We start from the raw sequence: 24,550 nt of genomic DNA on the forward strand, positions 1-24,550 counted from the left end.
TACTCCGTGTGTGTGTGTGTGTGGCGTGCATACTCATTTTTTTTTAACTGATGGAGGTGGAGGAGCAAATAATTTTGGAGGTGACTATCGTAGACAATGTGGGGAGGTACAATGACATGTCACTCTTCTACCATTACCTTACTCACTGCTATGTACCAAGCCTGTGCCTGATGCTATTCCTACTTTTCCATTGCTTACAGTACTGGCCCCACAGCTGCCTATTTTATGTCTTTTCCCAAAGTTGATTACAATAGAGATTCATTAGTGACTTTTGAACTCGAGTTCCCCAAGGACCCTTCCATTTGTGAACTCAGTTGGTCCCCATGTACCTGTAGCACACTGGACAGATGAAACAAATATCCTCTGCTGTTAGTATACAGTTTGAAGGGAAACCTGCACTCTTGCCCAGACAGGTCAGATAGGGGATCCAAAGAAAGGCAGGACCCGAGAATCCACTCTTTTTCCAAATATTCAGTCTTTCTTTCAGCAACATACACCACATCAAATATTTCCTGCATTTACGGGATGACAGGATCACTGATGTAGCATCATTTTAGAATTGTCAATGAGAAAGAGAAGGGATTGGTATATTCCAGAAGATAGGATCCTAGGAAAACTCCATTCTGCCTACTAGGGTGAGGTCACAGGTTTGTGAGATAATGTGGCCAGAAGTAGATATATACTTTCTCACTAATTCATTGCTATTCAGCTTTGAATCTTCCAGGGACTATGGGGCGAAAAACTGCTCAGTGAGACTTGAAGCATGAGCAGGAAAGTAAGTAAAATAATGGATTTTCATATCACTACTTTCCCCACCCTTTTTTAAGCTGTGAGGATAAAATAGATGTGGTAGGTTCCCTATAGAGGAACACAGAAATGAGATATGTCAAAAGAAAGAACAAAAGAAAGGAAGAAAGGAAGAAAAGAAGGAAAAGAGAAAGAAAGAAAAAAGAAAGAAGGAAAGGAGTGAGAAAGAAAGGAAGGAAGGAAGAGAAAAAAAGAAACAAAGATAGCATACCAATTACATTAGAAGTTTAAGACAGAAAATGAATAGTCATTTCTGAGATGCTAATTTTATTCTGAATCACATGATCGTTGACATGTACTCTTTGGTGAGAGTACTTTCATAGGGCCAATTTCATACCTGCATGGATTACATACTTGTTTTATAATTTGGGAAGTGCAAAAGAGGCTCTCACCAAAGCTATCTAACCATTCACATGTGCACACTTCCTAAAATTTCACAATTGTTGATATTTGCTTTGAATGAAAAAGCTTCTTCACTGAGTAAATAAATAAGCATCCCTTAGAGGATTAAAACATAAAGTAATTTTTAATTGCACAGTAAAATGATCTAGCTAAAAGATACTTTTTAGCCAACATTTAGCTTGAAATGGAACTCAGAGAGAAAGAGAGAAGTCAAGGAGAGGAGGGTAACTTTGAAAGTGAGGCATTCACTATCTAGCAAGGGGGGAAACAAAGTAGGCTCTACAGAGGGCAGTGTCAGGTCACTAGTTTCCTGGAGATAGGGTTCACAGAAAGAAGGGGTAGGCAGGTCCAGAGATAAGCCTCTTGGAGGCTACAATTTTGTCATAGGTGGTCTCCATGTGATCTTCCTTTGAAACACTAGTGATGGGGGATATTTCATCTTTCATCTAATCATGGCTCTAATCCATCTAGGTCAGAGCACCTTGCTTGTGAGGGTGCCTTTAACATTGGATCCTGCATTATGTGATGTGGGCACTTAGGCTGAGGTGAACCAAACATTTTAGCAGCCAGAGTGAAGCTTAATTTCTCCAAGATGGGGGGGGGGGAAACTCCTCAGGCATCTTGGTGGATAATATAATATAACAACTGAGCAAATCATATCCCTATAACAAATTGAGGCCTCCTGAGGAAGCCTATTCCAATGCAGAGTGGGAAAAAATTCCATGAAGTGGGGACGGGAAAGATTTGTTTAGATACTGAATATCATTAATTAGTGAATATTGAGAAACAACTATGGGGCACAGTGGATAGAGCACTGGCCGTGGAGTCAAAAGGACTTGAGTTGAAGTCTAACCTCAGATATATATATATATGTAACAGAGGTAACAAGAAGAAAAGACAAAATCATCAGTGAAAGGTGATGCCTAAGTATCTCTGTGGTCAATTGCAATGCCAATAGTAATGGGACAAATAAGCCTATTCTGCCTGAGAACAGGGTAGATAACAAAATCATCAGATAGAGTGATCCAAACCACAGGAATCAGGGCACACTTCCAGAATGCCCATTATTGTACCATCACACAGGCCATCCCCCAACTCAATGAAGGAAAAAAAAAAGGAACTCTGTGCTCAGAACAGACAAAAAGTCTATTTTAAAAATTCAGAAAGTACTATGAATTTTCCAGAATGAAATTTAGTATCTGTATCTGAGATATTCTTTGGAATTACATGGACATCTACTTCTGCTCTTTGATGGAAGCTGACTCAAGCTTAGAGCTTCATAAATAGGTGAGTTATCTGTGTGATCTCAGTAGTGCAGGGAGTTTTCTCTTTTACCATGTGCTGCACATTTCTTGAACTTGCTCTATTATAGTTATTTCCTATAAATGAAAGTTTCCTTATTGAAAAGGAAAGCAACCCTGAGAGAGTTGACACATGAAAGGGCAATTTTTCAAGCCTCTAAATATAAGTTACTGAGAGGAAGGGCATGCTGTTGGAGGAAGAAGGAAGAAAAAATTGTTAAGGTGGCACAGTGGACCCTATAGGTGAGAGGAGGGAGCTTATCAGGAAGACAAAGTCAGAGAAAAGTTTCTGCTAGGCCACAATTCTGGGTCCAGAGGTCACTCTATGTAGAAACTTTCCTATAAAACCTAAGTAAAAGAGAAATTGCCTCTCCAACAATCATGTTTTCTTGGTGTCTGCAACACTGGATTCTGCACTGTGTGAGACCAGTTCACAACCCATATCATTCTGGGATACAGAATTCTCACTTCTCAAGACTCAGGAGAAATTCCCTTAGTGGTCATCATAGGGAATATTTTACAGCAACCAAGCAAAATACATTCACACAACTAATTGGGTTCTCCTGAGGAAGCCTAATACAGGCAAGCATGGAGAAAAATTGAATGCGGATGGGAAACCTTTGTATAGCTACTAAATGGAGTTGACTCGTGATTAGTGAGAAACAATTGTTACCAGAACCTGCTGAAAGTAAGTTATGTTCCCTGTTCTTAACCCTAGAATCACAGGGACAGAGTAAGCAGAAAGAGATAGCATGTGCAAAGGTGTAAATTATCTCTGGCAAAAGGTGACACTGGAACTATAGTTACTTCTCATTGCAATGCTCCACTGAGATGGAGCAGATGATGTGCTCCTATCTGAAATGAAGCTAGAATGTACAATGATCACAGCAAGAATCCTGAATTACAGGGGGACCCCATCAGAAACCTTGTCACAAAACATAAGCTGCCACCTCTAAGTAGGGAAAGAGAGAATTCTAGGTTCCCCTCTCCAATATTCAGAGCCTTTGCAGAAATAAACCCACTTCAACTTCCCTACTCTACAGAAATAAATATACGAAGACTTATATTAACTCTATAGCTAGTCCTGTCTCTGAACGTGGCCTCCAATGTTGTAGGTAGAAATTGATTAACATAGTTACTTTAAAAGATTAGAGAGAACTAGGAGGGTCAGAGCCAAGAAGGCGGAGGGAAAACGGTGATTGTCTTGAGCTCTCTCCCAAAGCCCTCCAAATACTTAAAAAAATGGCTCTAAACAAATTCTAAAGCAGCAGAACCCACAAAAAGACAGAGTGAAACAAATTTCTAGCCAAAGACAGCCTGGATGGTTGATCAGAAAGGTATATCACACGGGGAGGGGAGAGGAGCGCAGTTCAGAGTGGGCGCACAGGCCGCAGTGACCCTGGAGCAGGCCTCAGAGGACTGAATCACAGGCAGCTGTGGTGTTTCCAGACTTCTCAACCCCTGAACTTCAGAGACAACTTAGAAGGTCAGTGGGAAAAGTCTGTGACTGGGATGAGAGAGGAGCTAGGTCTCAGCCACAAGTCTCGAGTGTGGCCTGGGGCCGTGGCTTTTTCCTGAGCTTCCGGCCCACAGACTGAGGGGGAATCAAGTGGCTGATCAGAGGGGGATTGCAGGGATCTCTTTGCCAGTGCTGAGGCAGGAATATCTTGCTTTACCAGTGCTTAGATCTGGGTCACAGTTCTGAGGGGTGGTCCTGGGGTGAGGAGGAGCGCTGGTGTGGTGGAGCTTGTGGTGGTGGAAAGGAAACACCTCGCCTCTTATCATACCACCTTGGAAGAACTGAAAATTTTCAGGTCCCTAGAATTATCTCTGAAAATAGCTGCACAAACCCCTGAAGCTTGGGACAGTACACTCTTCCTATTGGAAGCAGACTTTTACCTTAACAAAGAGTTTGAAACTCAAATAATTGGTTGGGATCATGAGTAAGCAGCACAAAAAGAGTCAGACTATATTGTCTTACTTTGGTGACAAAGAAGATCAAAACATACAACCAGAAGAAGACAACAAAGCCAAAGCTCCTACATCCAAAGCCTCCAGGAAAAATATGAATTAGTCCCAGGCCTTGGAAGAGCTCAAAAGGGATTTTGAGAAGCAAGTAAGAGAAGTAGAGGAAAAACTGAGAGTGATGCAAGAAAATCATGAAAAACAAGTCAACAGTTTGCTAAAGGAGACCCAAAAAAATACTGAAGAAAATAACACCTTAAAAAATAGCCTAACCCAAATGGCAAAAGAAGTGCAAAAAGCCAATGAGGAGAAGAATGCCCTAAAAAGCAAAATTGGCCAAATGGAAAAAAGTCCAAAAGCTTACTGAAGAAAATACTTCCTTAAAAATTAGAATAAAGCAATTGGAAGCTAGTGACTTTATGAGAACTCAAGACACTGTAAAACAAATCCAAAAGAATGAAAAATTAGAAAACAATGTGAAATATCTCAATGGAAAAACAACTGACCTGGAAAATAGATCCAGGAGGGAGAATTTAAAAATTATTGGACTATCTGAAAGCCATGATTAAAAAAAGAGCCTAGACATCATCTTTCAAGAAATTATCCAGGAAAACTGTCCTGATATTTTAGAACCAGAGGGCAAAATAGAAATTGAAAGAATCCACCAATCTCCTCCTGAAAGAGATCCCCAAAGGAAAACTCCAAGGAATATTGTAGCCAAATTCTGGAGTTCCCAGGTCAAGGAGAAAATATTACAAGCAGCCAAAAGAAAGAATTCAAGTATTGTGGAAACACAATCAGGATAACACAAGATTTAGCTGCTTCTACATTAAGGGACCTCAGGGAATGGAATATAATATTCCGGAAAGCAAAGGAGATAGGATTACAACCAAGAATCACGTACCCAGCAAAACTGAGTATAATCCTGCAGGGGAAAAAAGGGTCATTCAGTGAAATAGAGGACTTTCAAGCATTCTTGATGAAAAGACCAGAGTTGAATAGAAAATTTGATTTTCAAATACAAGACTCGAGCGGAACATGAAGCGATAAACAGGAAAGAGAAAATCATAAGAGACTTATTAAGGTTGAACTGTTTACATTCCTGCATGGAAAGATGTTATTTGTAACTCATGAGACCTTTGTCAGTATTAGGGTAGTTGGAGGGGGAAAAATTATATGTACGTATATATAGATATAGCTAGATAGATAGAGGGCACAGGGTGAGTTGGAAATGAAGGGGTCATATCTGGAGAATAAAATTAAGGGGTGAGAGAGGAATATACTAGGAGAAGGAGAAAGGGAGATGTAGAATGGGGTAAATTATCCCACACACACACAAAAAAAAAACAACAGAAAAGAAAAGGCTCTTACAGTGGAGGGGAAACGGGGGAAGGTGAGAGAGAATGAGTGAATCTTGTTCTCACAGGAGTTGACTTAGGGAGGGAATAACATACACACTCAATTGGGTATGGAAATCTGTCTTACCCTACAGGAAAATAGGGGGGAAGGGGACAAGAGAGTAGGGGAATGATAGAGAGGAGGGCAGACTGGGAAAGGGAGTAATCAGAAGCAAATACTTCTGAGGAGGGACAGGGTCAAAAGAAAGAATAGAATAAATGGGTGGGCAGGATAGGATTAAGGGAAATAGAGTTAGTTTTTCACAGCATGTCTACTATGGAAGTGTTTTGCATAATTGCACATATATAACCTATATTTAGTTGCTTGCCTTATCAATGAGGATGGGTGGGGAGGGAGGAAGGGAGAAAATTTGGAACCAAAAGTTTTAAAAACATGTTTAAAAAAATGTTTTCACATGCAACTGGGAAATAAGAAATACAGGAAATGAGGTACAGAAATCCATCCTGCCCTACAGGAAAATTGAAGGGGAAGGGGATAAGAGAAGGGGGGGAGAGATAGCAGGGAAAGCCAACTAGGGGAAGGGTTATTTAGAATGCATTCCATCTTGGGGTGGGGGAGGGGCAAGATGAGGGGAAAATTTGGAACTCAAAATCTTGTGGAAGTAAATGTTGAAAACAAAAAAATAAATAAAAATTTACATTAAAAAAAGATTGGAAAAAGGATAGCATGGGAGAAATGTTAATTTGCCAATATTTCCCACTAAGGTCAATCTTCTGCAGAAGCAAAGTAGATAGCAGTTTTCATGGTTATACATGCATTCACTCCATTTCATGATAGTAATAATAATAGCAATAATAATAGTAATAACAATATATCACCTTCTAAAAGTCAAACTATTCTTTGGAAGGGGCCATTATCAGCTATTTATTACTTACTATGGTTTCCTTTATTAGATCTTTTATTACTCCACTGCAGAAAGAAGTAATTAAATAGGGAGTCCAGTGCCAGAATGTATGTAGGGGGAAATCAGAAAAAGCATTAGAAGCCAGGGGAAAGCATTAGGAAACAGTTTGAAGAGTGGAGAGAAGCCCCCTTAAAACTCTAATGGCAACCTTTTCTAATTGGAAGTTTTCTTAAGCTAAGTCTTCCCATCTGTTTCAAAGATAAAAAGTCCAGGGGACATCCAGGAATTACAGAAGAGAGTACTAAATGTGTTAAGGTAAAAGAGCTGCTGTTCAGTCATGTCCAACTCTTCAGGACCCCATAGACCATAGAGTCAATGGATTTTTCTTGCAAAAAAAAAAACTGGAATGATTTGCCATTTCCTTCCCTAGTGGATCCTTTTGTCAAGCAAACAGAGATTAAATGACTTCTCCAGGATCTCACTACTAGGAAGAATCTGAGGATAGATTTGAGCTCACCTCTTCCTGACTCCAGGCCCACCCCTCTATCCACTGAGCAGCCAACTGCTTCTAATATAAATGAGAATCATGCAGAAAAGTTGGTTTACAATCAAAATAATATGGCAACTAGAAATAAAGCAAAAAAAAAGAAGAGTATTAGGCCTGATGGTTTACAACTGTCGGTGGAGATGAAATGGTCTTACCACTTGTCCATGGGAGAGTTATTTTCTTCACTCCAAATAGAAGTTAGAAAAAAAGGTGACTAGCAAACCACCTGAGTGGTTGTGGAGGCCTTGTGAATCTAATTGGGAGTCAAGAGATGCTTTCTGAGGTGAGACTTACTTAGAATGAATGGGTTTAAGGCAAATGGGCCTGTGCCCTTAAATGTCCTCTCCTGGGAAGGATGTGGGGGGAACAGGTATACAACCTCCATGGTTGCAGGTGCCTCCTCTCTAGGAAATTGTATTTCCTCCCTGAAAAATTACTCCCCATCATCTTGTGCACCTCCAGCAGCATGCTACACAACTTCCCCCCTCATTCCTGCATCTTATTAACATTTTCCCCCTTTGATAAGTGTTATTCCCTGCCCCACTATGCATTGATATATTCCCCAAAGGAGTTGATGTTTAAGCTTCTATAGGAAGACTTTCCCTTCCCTTCACACTAGCACCTATAGTAAGACTATCCTCTACTCCACCACCATACTTTCAATGAGAAATTTGCACCAGAATCCATAATGTTTCTGCTTCCCATTATGGGCCCAGAGAATAGATTTCTGTCACTGTGTTTGTTAGCCTGGGACTGTAAGGCCAGGTTTAGGTGAAGTATTTTTTTGAGAAAACAGATAGTCAGAAAGAGTAGAATGGAACTAGGAGATATGTTCCTAGGTATTAGATATGGCAGCAATGAGCATGTATGTAGGATATTGCATGGTAAACTCAGTAAGGTGCAGGTGGCTTAAGGTAGATATTCCTAATAGACTTACTTTAGTTACCTGTCCCTAAAGGATATTGGGATGTGGAAAGAATGGATACTGTGGCTGGTGGTCACTGATGTTTCTAACTAAGACTTCAGTCTCAACGCTAATTGTTGCTCTAAGTCACATCCCTGATTTCTCCTACCACCACATCCCATCCCGGCAAAAATCTCAGCATTACCTTGGTTGTAATAGATAAACCCTGGACAAATAAGATGCCTGTGATGCTCTGTTCTGAGCTCTGTCACTTTGAGAGAAGATAAAGCCTCCTCAAGGAAAAACCGCAAAGACTTAGAAGATGTGTGGACTGGTTGTATAGAATCCTGGTTTTATAATAGAGATAAGAGCCCAGAGATGGTGTGAAGTTAAAGAAAAGAAATTGGGCTTTTAGAGGAGATGCATGAATGCATAGAATTTCCCATGGAACCAGTTAGTTAAGTTCAAAGTGAGTACACTGTGCAAATATATAACACCAAGAACCATTTCCCCATCCAAGCAATAGTTCACCAGATAAGAATTGAAAATTTGCAATTATCATGAAAATGTTATAAGACATTAAGTGAAAGAAATTCAAATGAAAGTAACTTATTAAAACTCTGAGGTTTGACCACACACACCTCATATGGTGGCAAATGTCAAAAATAGGTGAAACTACAGAATTTGGAATGGTTCTGGAAAAATAAACACACTAATGTTTGATTGCTAGAGACAAAGATTGGTCAAAATGATCCATAAAACAATTTGAAATTTTTTGACAAAAGTGAAGAAAATAGCCTTTGAGCCAGTAATCTCACCACTGAGTGTATGTTCAAAGGAGGTAAAAGACAGAAAAAGGCACCATATATATTCCAAGAGATTATGGTGCTTTCTGTGATAGCAACAAAGTGAGTATGAAGTTTGTGTCTGACAGTAGGATAACAGCTGAAAACTTTGTGGTATGTGAACATAAGTGTATTTGGCATGTACTGTCATAGACTGTCACTGTGTTGGTCTTGCTTAACTTTTTTTTTCTAGATCACAAAGAGACTCAGTGAATGAAGTATAACTGGAAATAAATATGGTGGGAAAACAAAAGGAATCAACACAACCTTTTTTAGATAATACAAAGTAAAGTTCAATGGGAAGGACTAGAGTGAAGCCAAGGAACTGGGGGGGAGAAAAAAGAAAAATAAATAAGGGACAAAAGTCTTTACAAAAATGTTATGCTCAGTAGCTGATACACAACTCAGAGTCATTGAGGATACACAATGACGTGGATTTGATTGTTTTTTAGCCAGTGAAAGAGAAAAGTGCCTAAAAGCTACTTCTGAGCATTTATATCCAAATTCCATTGCTGACTTATTTTATGATGGATTTTCTCACTCTAATCTTTCTCTTTCTGTCTGTCTGTCTGTCTGTCTATCTCTCTCTCTCTCTCTCTCTCTCTCTCTCTCCCTCCTTCTCTCTCTCTCTTTTACATACAGATCCATCAAAAGACAGAGATCAGAAATAAGAAACCATACAGGAATAACAATATTCATTTTTCGAGGCTTGACAGATGACCCACAGCTACAAGTTCTGCTTTTTATCTTTTTGTTTCTGACCTACATGCTGAGTGTAACTGGAAACTTGACCATCATCACCCTGACTTTGGCGGATCCCCACCTTAAAACTCCCGTGTATCTTTTCCTTAGAAATTATTCCTTCTTAGAATTGTCATTCACAACTGTCTATATTCCCAGATTCCTGTACAACATGTCAATTGGAGACTATACTGTGACCTATAAAGCATGTTTCACTCAATTATTTTTTGGTGTCCTCTTTGGGGCCTCAGAATTTTTTCTCTTGGCTGTCATGTCTTATGACCGCTATGTAGCCATTTGCAAACCTCTGCACTATGCAGCCATCATAAACAACAGAGTCTGTAACCAGCTCATCCTGGGTTGTTGGTTGTCTGGGTTGATGATCATTGTTCCAATACTTGGAGGGGGTCTTGAGCTAGAATTCTGACTGACCATTTTGCCTGTGATGTGTCACCATTGCTAAAGATCACATGCTCTGATACACAGTTCCTAGAAAGAATAATTCTAACATGTGCTGTGTTGACACTCATCATCACCTTAGTGTTAGTGGTTCTATCCTATGTCTATATTGTCAAGACTATTCTGAGATTTCCCTCTACCCAGCAAAGAAAAAAAGCCTTTTCCACTTGTTCCTCCCACATGATTGTTGTCTCCATGACTTATGACAGCTACATCTTTATTTATATCAAACCTTCTGAAAAAGAAGGGGTGGCTTTGAATAAGGTGATGACAGTACTTGCAACCTCAGTGGCCCCAGTAATGAACGCCCTGAGGAATAAACAAGTGTTACAAGCTTTTAGAGGCACGTTCAAAAGAATTGCACTGATTTCAAAGCTATGAGGAAATTGACAGTGCAAAATATTTAAAAGAAAACCTGAATAGTTTTGAACCCTTTGTTTTATGACCCAATTTTATTCTCTTACTAATGCCCCCTCACCCACAGACCCAAATCTGACAGCTCCTTTTCTCTCTTATTCAAAAATCCTCACTGATTGAGACTTTTTCCTTTCCCACTACATCTCTCTTTCAAAGGTTTTTACTTCCTTTCAACCACCTTACTCACCCCTTCATTTCTATAAAATCCATGGAAGATTTTTTTTAGAACCAACTATGTATGAGACACTTATTATCAAAAAAAATTTCCAGTCCTTTATTTAATAGTCAATATAAATTTATTAAGTGTCTATTACATACCAGGTACTATGCTATGCACAAAGATATGGATATGAAAAAAGAAAAACAATCTCTTCCTCACAACAGGTTAAAATATAATTAGGAAGACAACATACAGAAGAAAGCTGAAAAGTGGGAGGGAGAGGAAGGGTTCGCTGCATGAGGAGATGGTGGTAAGTTAGTCAGAGAAGTCCCAAAGTAGTGCAGTCAGGTAAGAAATGAGGGAATGTTTGAGCTCAACTCTGTCTTTAACTGAAGGTTCAGAGTTAGTGGCTCCACCATCCAATCTGAGGCAGGGGTAGTGATGAGGTAAACTACCAAGATCCTACAGGATGATTAAGTCATCCCAATAATGAGCTTCCTAGGGCATAGTGTAGATGTCAGTTTGAGAATACTCAAAGTAGTGCAGCCAAGGGAGAAATCAACTTTACCTGATGATCCATAATATAAAACACGAAAGCCCAAATACTGGGATTTCCTTCCTGAATACTGAAATTACCCCTATGAAAACTGTTATATGGAACTTTTGGCTTGAAACTTGGACGGTGAAAGCCAAAGCCTCAAAATAAAATACATCTTCAAGACTAAAAAGTCTGGAGGGTGCCCCGAAATAAGAAGTCAGAAATTATTACCTTTCACCTTTTGCTAACACATCTGCTTTTCCCTCATTGCAATATTTGGAATTTTTCCTACCTTTAAAAATAACTCCTTCTCCTTGCATTCCAGACACTCATTTTTAGTACCATATTTTGCTGACCTGTAAGAGATAAATTATTGGTCATATGCTCAAAAAGTAAAGCTGAACAGGGGCCACAGGAGAACTTTGTTAGTTATTTTCCTCAAAAAAAAAAGTTTTTGTTTGTTTGTTTGTTTGTTTTTTGCATCTGGCAGCATATGGGGGAGAGGAGTATTTTTCTGGTATAATTTACTCTTTCCTTGAGGTTATTAATAAAAAAGCTATTAATGACATTTATTCACATGTATTATTTCCTCTAATCAGACCTATTGATATATTACCATGTATTTTCAAGCCTTTAAGGACTCTCTTGTTTTCTTTCTAAGATAATTACTTGAGGGAAAAGTTGAATAGATTCCTGACATTACATTTATGTAGCACTTACAGGCATCAATATAGCCTACAAAGTGAGCCCCCTGGCCTGATTATCCCATTTAAAGGGGTGAAATGCTTTATTTTTACTTTCCATTCTATTGTATGTCATTAAATGCCTTTGTTTTGAATTAATTGCATCTTTTGCCTGACTTGTAAAAGCAAACATATTGGTGAGGGCTCATAAGTTATTATGAACTATGCTTTTGAGTGAAAGTACACTCACTGTGTAGCACCTGGAGGTACCACTCTAACTTACAGAATGGGTCCCAAGACCAGGCTACATGAGGTTTGAGGTACTCTCCAGCTTTGCATCAACTCAAAACCATAATTCCTTACCTCCTACCAATACATTTAGTTTTATTACTCAAACAGAAAACACAGTTCAAAAAACATTTAATAAGGTCTCACATTAATAAAACTAATGGTAATATATTCCTCACATAAAACTGAGTCACAGATAGAAACATTATCCATGGGAAGAGTAAATATACACCTAAGGAACACATAGGATGAAAACATATATGACCATTGCTTATGCATAGAAGGATAGGTGACTCAGGCCTGCAATGCTGCAGGACTACTGTCCTTATTTAATGATATTATTACTGCACTACTCCCACTACCTTTTCTCCCTGTTTGTCTCTGCCTGGTTCATAGTACTGAAAAATTGACTTAACCCTTTGAATTTTTCTAGTTTACCTGAGGCATTGTACTTTATTATTTATAATTTAAATGGTAGGGATTTTCAAGCACAGATGAAGAGTCTGAGTGTCTTTATGGTGTTTTTCAACCAGGTTGAGCAAAGGAGTGATTTTAATTATTCTGTCAAAACAAAAATGAATATGAGTCATTCAGAGTGAAACTGGGAGAGAAAGGTAAAAAGGGAGAAAATTTATGAGTGTATATAATGCTGAGAGTTAGTCATCCTCAGTAACCAAGTAGGACTTTTGAAAATTTTTGAGAAAGACATGATATTAAGACAATTGATTATAGTGGATCAAATAGGTGACTTTCCATTATTATGTCCAGAAGAAATAAGATTTTTCCATGGAAAAGAGGTTTCCCTTAATCATTGGTCTTTATTTGAGGGGATGGAGGACTGTGGAACATAATGTCAAATTCTCTAGGAAGACAATAGTCAGTCAGGGCTAGAATCCTGATTCCATAGTAGCTTTCAAATAGCCTTGGCCAGATATGTTGTCTACACCATATATACCATCTCTGTTCAATGAATATATTGTCTACACTGGTTGCATTGCTTCTGACACAGCCTCCTTAATTAAATGCAAAAGAAATTCTTGATGATTTTTCATGGAATTTTGATCACAGCTGGACACAGCTCCACTGCACTAGTGGTTATAGGACTTCTCTCTGATTCCAGCTTCCAGTTCCATCTAGAATCCTTAGTTATTGGGTTATCATCTTCTTTCTGGGAAAGTTGAGCTTTGCCATACTCTTTTAGTCCACAGGTTGTTTTCACTTGTCCTGTCTGTATAACTCATTAACTTTGCCTGGCAATTAAGGTATTTCTCAGGAAATAAGCAGGTAATCCTCTTTCTCCAAAGAACAGGATATATTGACAGATCCCATTCTCCATGACCATGAATTACCCTTTTGGAACAAGAGGCACTTAGTCTGCCTCTTCCATGTCTTTCTACAGGAAATCTCTCATTACCCTGATTGTTGCCATATCTTGGTCTGGATTTATTTATTCTCAGGCTGCCTACAAACACAGTACAATAACTATATGCCTCTGCCTCAAGACAGCACTTTTCCATTTGTGGGATGAAATACTACTCCCATATAGGTTATATTCCATTTAGAATACAAGGCCATGATGCTCCACATTGGTCTGACTCCTGAACAGTACGAGGCAAAGAAGAATTATAGCAATAAGAATAACTATTGGGCCTCCAGAAGGAGAGTGAAGAGTAAGAAACACATCCTATACTTCTTCAGTAAGGGGCCTCTCTTGGTTCTGGACTCAGGGATACATGGCCAGTTTCAGATGTGGGGGCAGCCCAGGCCCAAAATGTGGAGTCACATTCTCTGACTTTTTTCATCCTCATGCTAGATATCTGGGGAAAATAACTTAAAGTTTAGGTTTGGTTGTTATGTACAATCTCAACTGAAAAGTCATTAAAGCAATTGCTTTAACAAAGTAGGATGATATAAATGAATTCATAGAATTCATCAATTTTTCTATACATTAACAACAAAATGCTGCAGAAAGAGATAGAAAGAGAAATTCTGTTCAAAGCAACTACAGAATGTATAGCATATTTGAAAGTCTACTTACCATGAGACAAAGAAACTACAAAAATATTCTTCACAGAGGTAAACAGATCTAAATAATTGGGGAAATATTAATTGCTGATGTTTCTGTCATGCTAATATAATTAAAATGATAATACTTCCAAAATTAATTTATTTATTCAGTTGCATAGCACTCAAGGTACAGAAGAATTACTTTAGAAAGTTAAAAACAACTATAATAACAAAATTGATCTAGATATACAAGAAGTCAAAATCTCAAGGGAAATAATGGAAAAAAGGGAAAGAGGCATAGCAGGGCCAGATCTCAAACTATAGTTCAAGGAGGTAAGTATCAAAACCACTTTGTACTGGCTAAAATCCAGAAAAACTGGTCAATAGAAAAGATTAGTTATACAATATACAAATACAAATCAGCAGAGTAGCATAGTCTTTGATAAGTACAATTACTAGAATGACCCCTTCTTCCATAGAAACTGCTAAGGTTGGGGAAGACAGAATGGAAAGCAGTCTGAAAGAAATTAGGTTTAGATCAAGATCTCACTCCATATATTACAGTAAGCTCCAAATTTAAATGTTATTTAAATATTTTAAAAATCACATTATAGACAAATCACAGAAACTGTGGCTGAGGGAGAGTTCAAACAAGGGATAGACAGGATTAAAAAAGATAAAATGGTCTAATTTGATTACTTAAAGCTGAAAGGTCTCTGCATCATGCAGTTAAAATTAAAAGGGAAATAATCAACCAGAGGGGAAAAAGACTTTGTAGTAGTTTCTCTGATAAACTTCTGATAACTAAGATAGATAAGAAACTAGGTCAAATACAGCAAAACAAGAACCAACAACCACAAAGAAAAATATTGAAATAATAGAACATTTTAATTCTCAATGGAATGAATCTAAGTCATTGATCAACAGACACGTCAAACCAGTCCAAATCATTAATAACAAGAGAAGTTGGAAATAAAAACAGTTCTCAGTTTTTGTCTTCTACCTATTAAGATGTAAAATATAACAACAAAAAAGAAAATGACAATTATTGGGGGGACTATAAAATTGTTGGAGGAGTAGACTAATGCTCTTTTTATGCTTCTATTAATGTTGGAGTCATTCTATAAAATGGAAATATAAACAAAATATCACTAAACTTTGACTAAAAATACCTCTAATTATGGCAGCATCCTTGTGTTATAGCAAAAAAAAAAAACTAAGGGAATTCTCACTAATTGGTAATGGCTGAATAAATTATGGTGTGTAACTATAATGGAATATTATGGTACTATAAGAAATAACAAAAGGAACAGATTAATAAAAAATGAGAACATTTGTATAAAACAACACAAAATGAAATGAGTTGATTCTGAGGCACGATTTTACAATGACTAAATTAATACAAAGAAAAATAACTTTGAAAGACTTAGGAACCACTGTTCAATGCAATGGATCAATGAATTACTGTCTCCAGTAGTCTACTCATGAAGGATGCTTCCCATCTCTTCTCAGAGAGTTGATGGAGAGTAGGTACAGAACAGAACACTCATTTTTCAGAGATTCCCAAAGTATGAATATATTTTGGTTGATTAATATAATTTGTCAAATAGGAGGATTTTTTTCTTCCCCAAATTTGGGGGAGGCTACTAAGGGGTAAGAGAAAGAGGGTGGGGGGAAGGAAGGAGGGGGACACAGAGAAAGATTCAAGAGAAGGATGAAAAGAAGAAAAGAAATAAAAGGGGATCATTTTAACATTTTAACATGCATAGATGTTTCATGAAGAGAGACAAGTAAACAGGACAGCTTTGAAACTAACATTTGGGAAAAATTCAAGCTGTGCATGATAGAGTCATAATTTCATATTTTTTTGCTTTTTTGTGCATGGAAATGTTCATGTGTGATGATATTTTAGCATTGAATAATAAAAATTAAATTAAAAATACATTAAAAGATCATTAGTAATCTTGGAGAAGGCAATTTCAGTTGAGTAATGAAATCTAAAGCAAGATTGTAAGGAGTTGAAAAATTAATAGAAGAAGAGCAAGTATATATCAATGGCTATAGATGGTTTTCTATAGACCCATTATGAAAGGCTGTAAAAAGGAAGAAAGATATAAATGGTTTTAAGGCATCAGGAGAGGAGACAGCAGATAGACAAAGACTTAAATTTAAAGAGAAAGTCATAGGATTGCAGGAGGAACAGTTGTGTAAAAGATTGGTTTCCGAAAGGAATGTGGAAAGATAGTATAAAAGCAAAAGTTGAGGGTTTGACCTTGGTAAGGGAGAGATCTTTTCTTCTTCAGAGACTAGAGCAAATGATAAGTGGCAGGAAGGAAGGAAAGAAGGAAGGAAAGAAGGAAAGAAGGAAGGAAGGAAAGAAGGAAAGAAGGAAGAAAGGAATGGAGGGAGTGAAGGAAAGAGGAAGGAGAGGGAGATAGGGAGGGAGGAAGAAGGGAAAGAAGGATTGAATAAATGAACATATGAAGGAACAAAGGAAGGAATGAAGGAACAAAGGAAGGAAGGATGGATGGATAGAAGGAAAGAAAAAAGAAACATATAACCTATAGCTAAACTAATTAAAGGTTCACAATAGTGAAGGAAAAAGAGTGGCCACAGTACATGTGCAAGATGTGAAAAAAGAAAGGTCTAAAAGAAAGGGGTTGAGGATGGGGGTGGGGGGGAATACCTGTGGCCTGTATAGGTTATGTGTCCATATCAATTGTCTAGATGTGGTTCACAGGGAGGCATAAATAGTAGCTTTAGAGTCTCCTTCAGCCACCTTTCTCCAAGGCAAAATTTGATTCCTACTAAGAGAGGAGGTGGGGGATTGGCAGCAGACACTGAGTGCTCTACTCTACTCAGAGAAAAGATGATGCATTTGAATTATATCATTCAGTCCCCTAAAATCATTTAAGGGAGTAGGTTCAAGCTGAACTCCTGGTTGCTATCCCTTAACGAAGAGATACTCTAAGCTATCTATCCAAAAGTTGACTCTTTTCCCATCAAATGTCAGATCCACAATAAATATACACACACCAAATAGCAAATAAACCATTTATGCAAGCTAATAGCAAGTAGAAATCAGAGAAGGTAGATGAATGAGAATGAACCAAAAAAATGCAGAGTGAATGAGCTCTTTCTTGGAGAATGACATATCTCCGTTTAATCAAGAGATGTCAAAATCTTACCCAAGGGGAAATTCTCCAAAGTCTCTGGTGTAGTAAACTGGGGATAGGGACATGATCAATCTTCTAGCTCCTCTACATGTTGATTTCTTCCTAAAGTCTTTCTTTCCTATTAGTGACTTTAAGAGAATCTGGAAACAGATGCCTTCTTTGTCAAGCCAGAAGCCTGAGATTTCTCTTATCCCAAGGTCTCACCAACTTGACCTCTCAGACAGGCACAGAGCATTGAGTAATCAATCTCCACCAATAAGAAGAGTCCCATATACATGTACTTTGAGCTTCAGGTTATAAATTGAATAATTTGAGGTCCCTATGGATTTTGTCCTTTTTTAAAGAGATCAATCAGTGGAATAATTATGTATATAACTTTCAGAAACAAAGGAACACAGTAGCATGATGTTCAATAATCCCAAAGACCCCAGTTACTGGTAGAAGTGTTTACTATTTGACAAAAAGTACTGGGAAAGCATTCTGGCAGAAATTAGATTTAGACCAGTACCTTACACCATACACCAAGGTAAATTCCAAATGGATACATGACCTAGATGTGAAAAATCATATCATAAGCAAATTACAGAAGAATATACCTTTCAGATATATGGCTAAAAGAAGAGTTTATGATTAAATAAGAAATAGGGGGATCCCACAAGACAAAATGAAAAAAATATATAAAATTTAAAAGGTTTTGCATAAGTAAATCCAAAGAAGTAAAAGCCAGAAGGGAAACAAAAAATTGACTTGAGTGACACATTCTTGAGTGCTGCCCATTGCAGGAATGAATGCAGATATGAAATGGAGTAATGTTTTATTTTAATTAAATTAAGAATTGTATCCTTTTTAATCTTATCATAAGTAAGGTTGTATTTACAGTATTTTATCACTCAATGCATTCTAACTCTAGGCCTGAATTGCTGAACTGGCCTAAAGTGATTCTAGCATAGAAAAAAGGCAAAATCAAAGCAATAATAACCTTAGTAATTGTAGACAATATGCAGAAACAGCAGTGTATATGCAAAACAATGAACAAGTACTTACTAGGCTCCTATTGTGTGTTAGGCAATGTGCTAGAGAGGTTATAAAAAATGAAACAACTCCTCTAAAATAACAAGTATCAAAGGTATGCATAGCTACAAACAGATGAATCTACATTTTATACATAATATTAATACAAGAGCAAATAAATATGAATAATGAAATATTTTTTCAGCATACTCAAAAAAAGCTGTAATTAACATATACTTCAGTGATCATGTGGAATTACATGCAAGGCACACATTATATGAGTAAATTTTCTTACTATTATCTAGCCACAGATTCCCCTGTAACATTTTAACTTAGTCTGGATACCAGTAAATAATCCTAACTTTCTGAAACCTGATGACCAATCTGCTGCACTTGAACTAGTTGATGGTGTAGGTAGTCAGAGCCTTCTCACAACTACAGTCTTGTATCCCTAAACCTGACCTTGTGGTAGACTCAGGCTAGCTTGTAGTTTTCCTATGATCTCTACAATGTGTCTGTACTCTAGAAATCTCTATAGTCCACTGATATAGATGACCATCAGTCACTACCTGTTCATAAAGAAGTCTAATTAACTCACCTACGAGCAATAAGGGATTGCAGTGAATTATCTTCACAAAGCACCTAACAGATTCTGGGGTTATTGCTATACCCACATGTTATAATAGGTAAATTTCCAGTCTCTCTACAATTTTCTGCTTATTTGTGTGTACCATGAAAACCAAGATTTCTAACAAAACTCCATCTTCTTGTTGAAGGAGTTAAATCTAATGGTTCCTTGTTACCTCCAGGATCAAATATAAAATCCTCTGTCTCTTTTAAAGACAGTCTTTGTCAGTCTATCTATCTATCTATCTATCTATCTATCTATCTATCTCTATATAGGTATGTGTATGTATACTTTATGATTTAGTGGCACTGGCCTTCTGATGTCCCTCACACAAGACACTCGATCTCCCAACTCTGGACATTTTCACTGGATGCCCACCATATCTAGAATTTCCTCTCTCCTCATCTCCATTTCTTAGCTTCCTGAAGTCCCAACTAAAATCCCACCTTCTACAATAATCCTTTCCCTCTCCACTTAATATTAAGTGTCTTCCCTGTAATATTATCTCCATCTTCAGTTTATCCTGTATATATCTTGCTTGTACATAGTTGTTTTCCTGTTAGACTATTGTTCCTTGAGGATGGAATTTTTTAAAATTTAATTTGATTTGTATCTCCAGTGCTTAGTGCAAATCCTGACACTTTGTGACTACTTAATAAATACTTGGTTGTTTGACTTGAAGGTCTTGCCAATGAACTCATGGTTCATATTGTCATTTGTTCATTTAAGTGCATCCCTGAGCTAAAGTTGGAGCAGGAGTGTCAGCATCTTTCAGCTTTGCTCTCAGATAAGAGATATACTGGTTGTAGGCATCTATGGCCACATCATCCTCAGAGACAGCACAGGTCAAAGGGTAGGTGTGATCCTCTCCCAAACAACCAAATGTCGTGTTTCTTTTTAAAGCAAATCTTTATTATTCCTTGCCCAGGATACCCTATTTCCAAACTCTGTGACTGCACTGGGATTTCCCCAAGCCTGCAACCCTCTCACCTCCATCTCTTAGCATCAAGATGCTGCTCAAATCCAACCTTCAGCCAGAAACCTGATCTGCTCCTATCTCAACATCCCTACCCAAGTGCCTTCCCTCAGATTGTTTTGCATCTACTCTACACATATCTTATATGTACAGTTATTTACATGTCTCCTCCATTAAAATGTCTTTTAGGACAGAGACAATGTTTCTGTCCTTCTTTGTAACCCAACCCTCAAACTAGTGTCTGACATATATTAATCATTTAAGAAATGTTAGTTCACTAATTGACTACCAATACATTAACAAAATAGTACAGTGTGTGTGTGTATGCGTGTGTGTGTGTGCATGTGTGTGTGCGTGTGTGTGTGTGTGTGTGTAGTGCATACTCAATTTTTTTAACTGATGGAGGTGGATCATCAAATAATATTTAAGATCCCTCTGTTAGATAATGTGAGGAGAAACAATGAGATGTCATTCTTCCTCTATCACCTGACTCACTGCTGTGTACCAAGACTGTGTTGAATGCTATTGATAATTTTTCCATTCCTTATGGATACTGGCTCCACATCTGCTGTTTTACATTTTTTGCCAAAGTTGATTACATTAGAGATTTATTAGTGACTTTTGAACTTGGGTTCCCCAAGGGTCCTTTCATTTGTGAACTCAGTCAGTCCCCATGCGCCAGTAGCACATTGGACAGATGAAACATAGCCTCTGCTGTTAGTGTATAGTTTGAGGGAAACCAGTCTTCCTACCTAGACTGGTCAGATCAGGGTATCCAAAGAAAGGCAGGACCTGAGAAGCCATTCTCTTTCCAATGGTTCTGTCTTTCTTTCAGTAACATACAGCACATCAAAATATTTCCTGCGTTTAAAGTGGGACAGGATCACTGAAGCAGGATCATTTTAGGATTGGTAATGAGAGAGACAGTGTTGGTGTATTTGAGAAGATGGGAACCTAGGAGAATTCCATTCTGCCTGTTAGGGTGAGGTCATGGGTTTGTGAGACGATGTGGCCAGCAGTAGATGTATGCTTTTCTATTTGTTTGTTGGTGCTCAGTTTGAGGCATTCCAGGAACTATTGAGCAAAAACTGCTTGCTGTGACCTGAAGTGCGGACAAGAAAGTAAGTAAGATATTGGTGTGTCATATTACTATTTTTCCTATTTTTTTTAAGCTGTGGGGATAGATGTGGCTGATTCCCTGTACAAAAACACAGAAATCAGACCTATCGAAAGAGGGAAAGAAAGAAAGAAAGAAAGAAAGAAAGAAAGAAAGAAAGAAAGAAAACCTATTAATTGCAATATATGTTTCAGACAGAAAATGACTAGTCATTTCTGAGATGCTACCTTTATTGTGTATCACTTGACCCTTGACAGGATCAGCCTCACACCTGCATGAATTACATACTGATCTTTGTAGTTTGAGGGGTACATGAGAGGCTCCCACCCAAAGCTACCTCCTCACCCTCATGCTGCAAACTTTCTAAAATTTCACATTTGGAGATGTTTCCTTTGAATAAAGATGTTTCCTCACTGAATAAATGGCATCCCTGAGAGGATTAGAACATGAAGTAATTTGTTAATTGATCAAAAGAATGAATTACCTAGAAGATCTATTCTAGAAAATATCTAGCTTGGAACAGAACTCAGAGATTAAGAGGGAAGTCAGAAAAGAGGGGAAGGTAACTTTGAAAGTGGGGAATTCACTACCTAGACAGGGGTAAGATGTGTTAGGGTCCACAGTGGCAGTGGCAGGTCACTAGACTCCTGGATAAAGGGCTTACAGAAAGAGGGAGTATGCAGGTCCAGAGATAAGCCTCAAAGAGGCTTGGTGCTGGGGACATATTTCATCTTTCATCTAATCATGGCATAGTTGACCTAGGTCAGAGCATGTGGCTCATGCAGGAGCCTTTAACATTGGATCCTGCATTATGTGACATAGACACTTAACCCATGGTGACCCCAACATCTTAACTGTCAGAGTGAAGCTACATTTCTCCAACTTGAGGGGGAAAAGTCCTCAGGGTTCTTGGTGGATAATATATTACAACAGTCAAGTAAATCCTATTCCTATAACTTATTGAGTTCTCCTGAGGAAGCCTATTCCAATGTAGAATGGAAAAAATAATAACTGAAGTACAGATGTGAAATATTTGTTTAGCTACTGAACATCATTAATTAGTGATTATTGAAAAAACAACTGTAGGGCACAGAGGATAGAGTACTGGACCTGGAGTCAAAAGGACCTGAGTTGAAATCCAGCCTCAAACACTTACTAGCTGTGTGACTTTGGGCAAGTCCCTTTACCGTGATTGCCTCAAAAAACAAACAAAAAAAAAATTGTGATCAGGTCCTACTCCAGATGGAGTAAATTTTCTGTCCTCTAGCCTTGTAATCACATGTACAGATAAACCGAACAGAGGCAATATCAAGAAAAGACAAAATCATCAGTGAAAAGTCATGCTTAACTTTCTCTGTGGCCAATTGCAATGATAACAGTAATGGGACAGATAAGCAGATTCTCCTGGAGAACAAGGAAGACAACAAAATTATCAGACAGAGTGACCCAAACCACAAGAATCAGGGCATGCTTCCAGAGTTTCCTTTATTGTAACATCACACAGGTCACCCCCCAAATCCATGGAGGAAAAAGAGAATTCTGTGCTTAGCACAGAAAAATAGTCTATTTTAAAATCCAACAAGTACTATGAATTTTCCAGAATGAAATCCAGCATCTGTATCTGAGATATTCTTTGGAATTACATGGACATTGACTTCTGCCATTTGATGGAACCTGGCTCAGGCTTAGAGCTTCATAGATAGGTGAGTTGCCTGTGTGATCTCAGTGGTACAGGGAACTTTCTCTTTTACCATGTGCTGCACATTTCTTGAACTTCCTCTATTATAATTATTTCCTTTAAATAAAAATTTCTTTACTGAAAAGGAAAGCAACTCTGAGAGACTTGACCCATGAAGGTACAATTTTTCAAGTCTGAGAGTATAAGTTACTGAGAGGGAGGGCATACTGTTGGAGGAAGAAGGAACGGTAAGAATTGTTTAAGGTGGCACAGAGGGCCCTACAGGTCAGAGGAGGGAGTTTGTCAGGAAGACAAAGTCAGAGACAAGTTTCTACTAGGCCACAATCCTGGCTTCAGAAGTCAATTGTCAACTTGAAAGTTTGTTAAAGAGACAACAAGCTAGGTGATAAGTAAATTCATATTGTTTTATTCCCTTAAGTTAGCAGCGCATGTACGTGGAATCAGAAGTTTAACTCTGATTGACTCAAGCAATTTTTGGAGGACATTTAAACCCTGACTCAGGATGTCTGTGTTACTAAAAAAATTCAGCTTCCATATGTTTTTTTTTTAACATAAAGCATGGGAAAAGAAGTTTCTTAGTTGAATGGGTTGTAAATACAATAAAATAGGAGAATGTCAAAGTGTCAATTGAAATTATAGATCCAGGATATCTGTGTTTCCCCTCCATAACATATGCCCATAGGATACGAAGATAAGAAAAGTCCCACTATTCAAGAGAGTGTCTGGTCCCAGGCATCCTGTCCTTAGTGATCACAAACAGGAAGAATGCTGGTCAGTTCCATCTGGTCCTGTAGTTGCTGACACAGGAAGAGGCATTTTTAGTTCACTCAGAAAAGATTAATTCAGGTATTTGGCCCTTATTGGGGTTTAATTGATCTTAAATGATGATCATTTCTTCCTTTTGGTCAAAGGTAAGCTGAAGTCTTCACCTGTAGACCAAGAAAGGTGTAGGAAAAATCCTTCCTCTTCCTCAGGAGATGGAAAGAGATATCCACTTGCAGCAAGTGTCTTCAGATGATCCTGGAGTCCACATCCAGAAGCTGGCAGCTATGGGAGTAATCACATAAACCTGATAGGGGCTTTTAGAAGATGTATGAGTTGATAATCGAGAGAAAATAGCGTAACATAAGTTCTTAGTTAATGGCACATAAAGATGGTTCAGTTTTCCCAGCCACGCAGGGTTAGGTTCAAACAATATAACAAAGTTTTCTCATAATTCACAAAATCACATAATTACATCAAGTCAGGTACAGATTAAACTAGTCAGAGAGCTCACAATAGACTACTTTTGAGAAGAGAGATTTACATGTCACCAAGATAATCAAGAAAACTTAAACATGAACCATACAAATCAATACAATCATTATTACCAAGGTTAACTAACATTAAGTTCCTTGCTCATGTACAATAGGTTTTATTCTTAGGCAGTTCAAAAAGGGAGTTCTGCTTCTCTGATTTAGATCTGGAATTTCCCAGATAATTATGATTTAGTATGAATTAGTACAGTCACTAAAATTTGGTTCTCCATTTTTGATATCATCTGCTGCTTCTGTCCATACCTAAATCCTGTACCTGGTATAAGAATTGTTTAAGATGTGAAGGTCCAACCCTAAAAT

At 37.9% G+C, this 24,550-nt stretch overlaps 1 protein-coding gene across 1 annotated transcript; it reads left to right on the forward strand.

Moving 5' to 3' along the window:
* Positions 1-9,071: 9,071 nt before the first annotated feature.
* LOC114040113 (olfactory receptor 6C2-like) lies at positions 9,072-10,615 on the forward strand. Its single transcript, XM_027858102.1, is given in 3 exon segments — positions 9,072-9,097; positions 9,677-10,197; positions 10,200-10,615. Coding segments are annotated over 3 exon segments (963 nt in total).
* The last annotated feature ends 13,935 nt before the right edge of the window (positions 10,616-24,550 follow it).

The sequence above is a fragment of the Vombatus ursinus genome, unplaced genomic scaffold (genome assembly GCF_900497805.2).
Source record: "Vombatus ursinus unplaced genomic scaffold, bare-nosed wombat genome assembly UNPS02012709.1, whole genome shotgun sequence".
NCBI lineage: Eukaryota > Metazoa > Chordata > Mammalia > Diprotodontia > Vombatidae > Vombatus > Vombatus ursinus.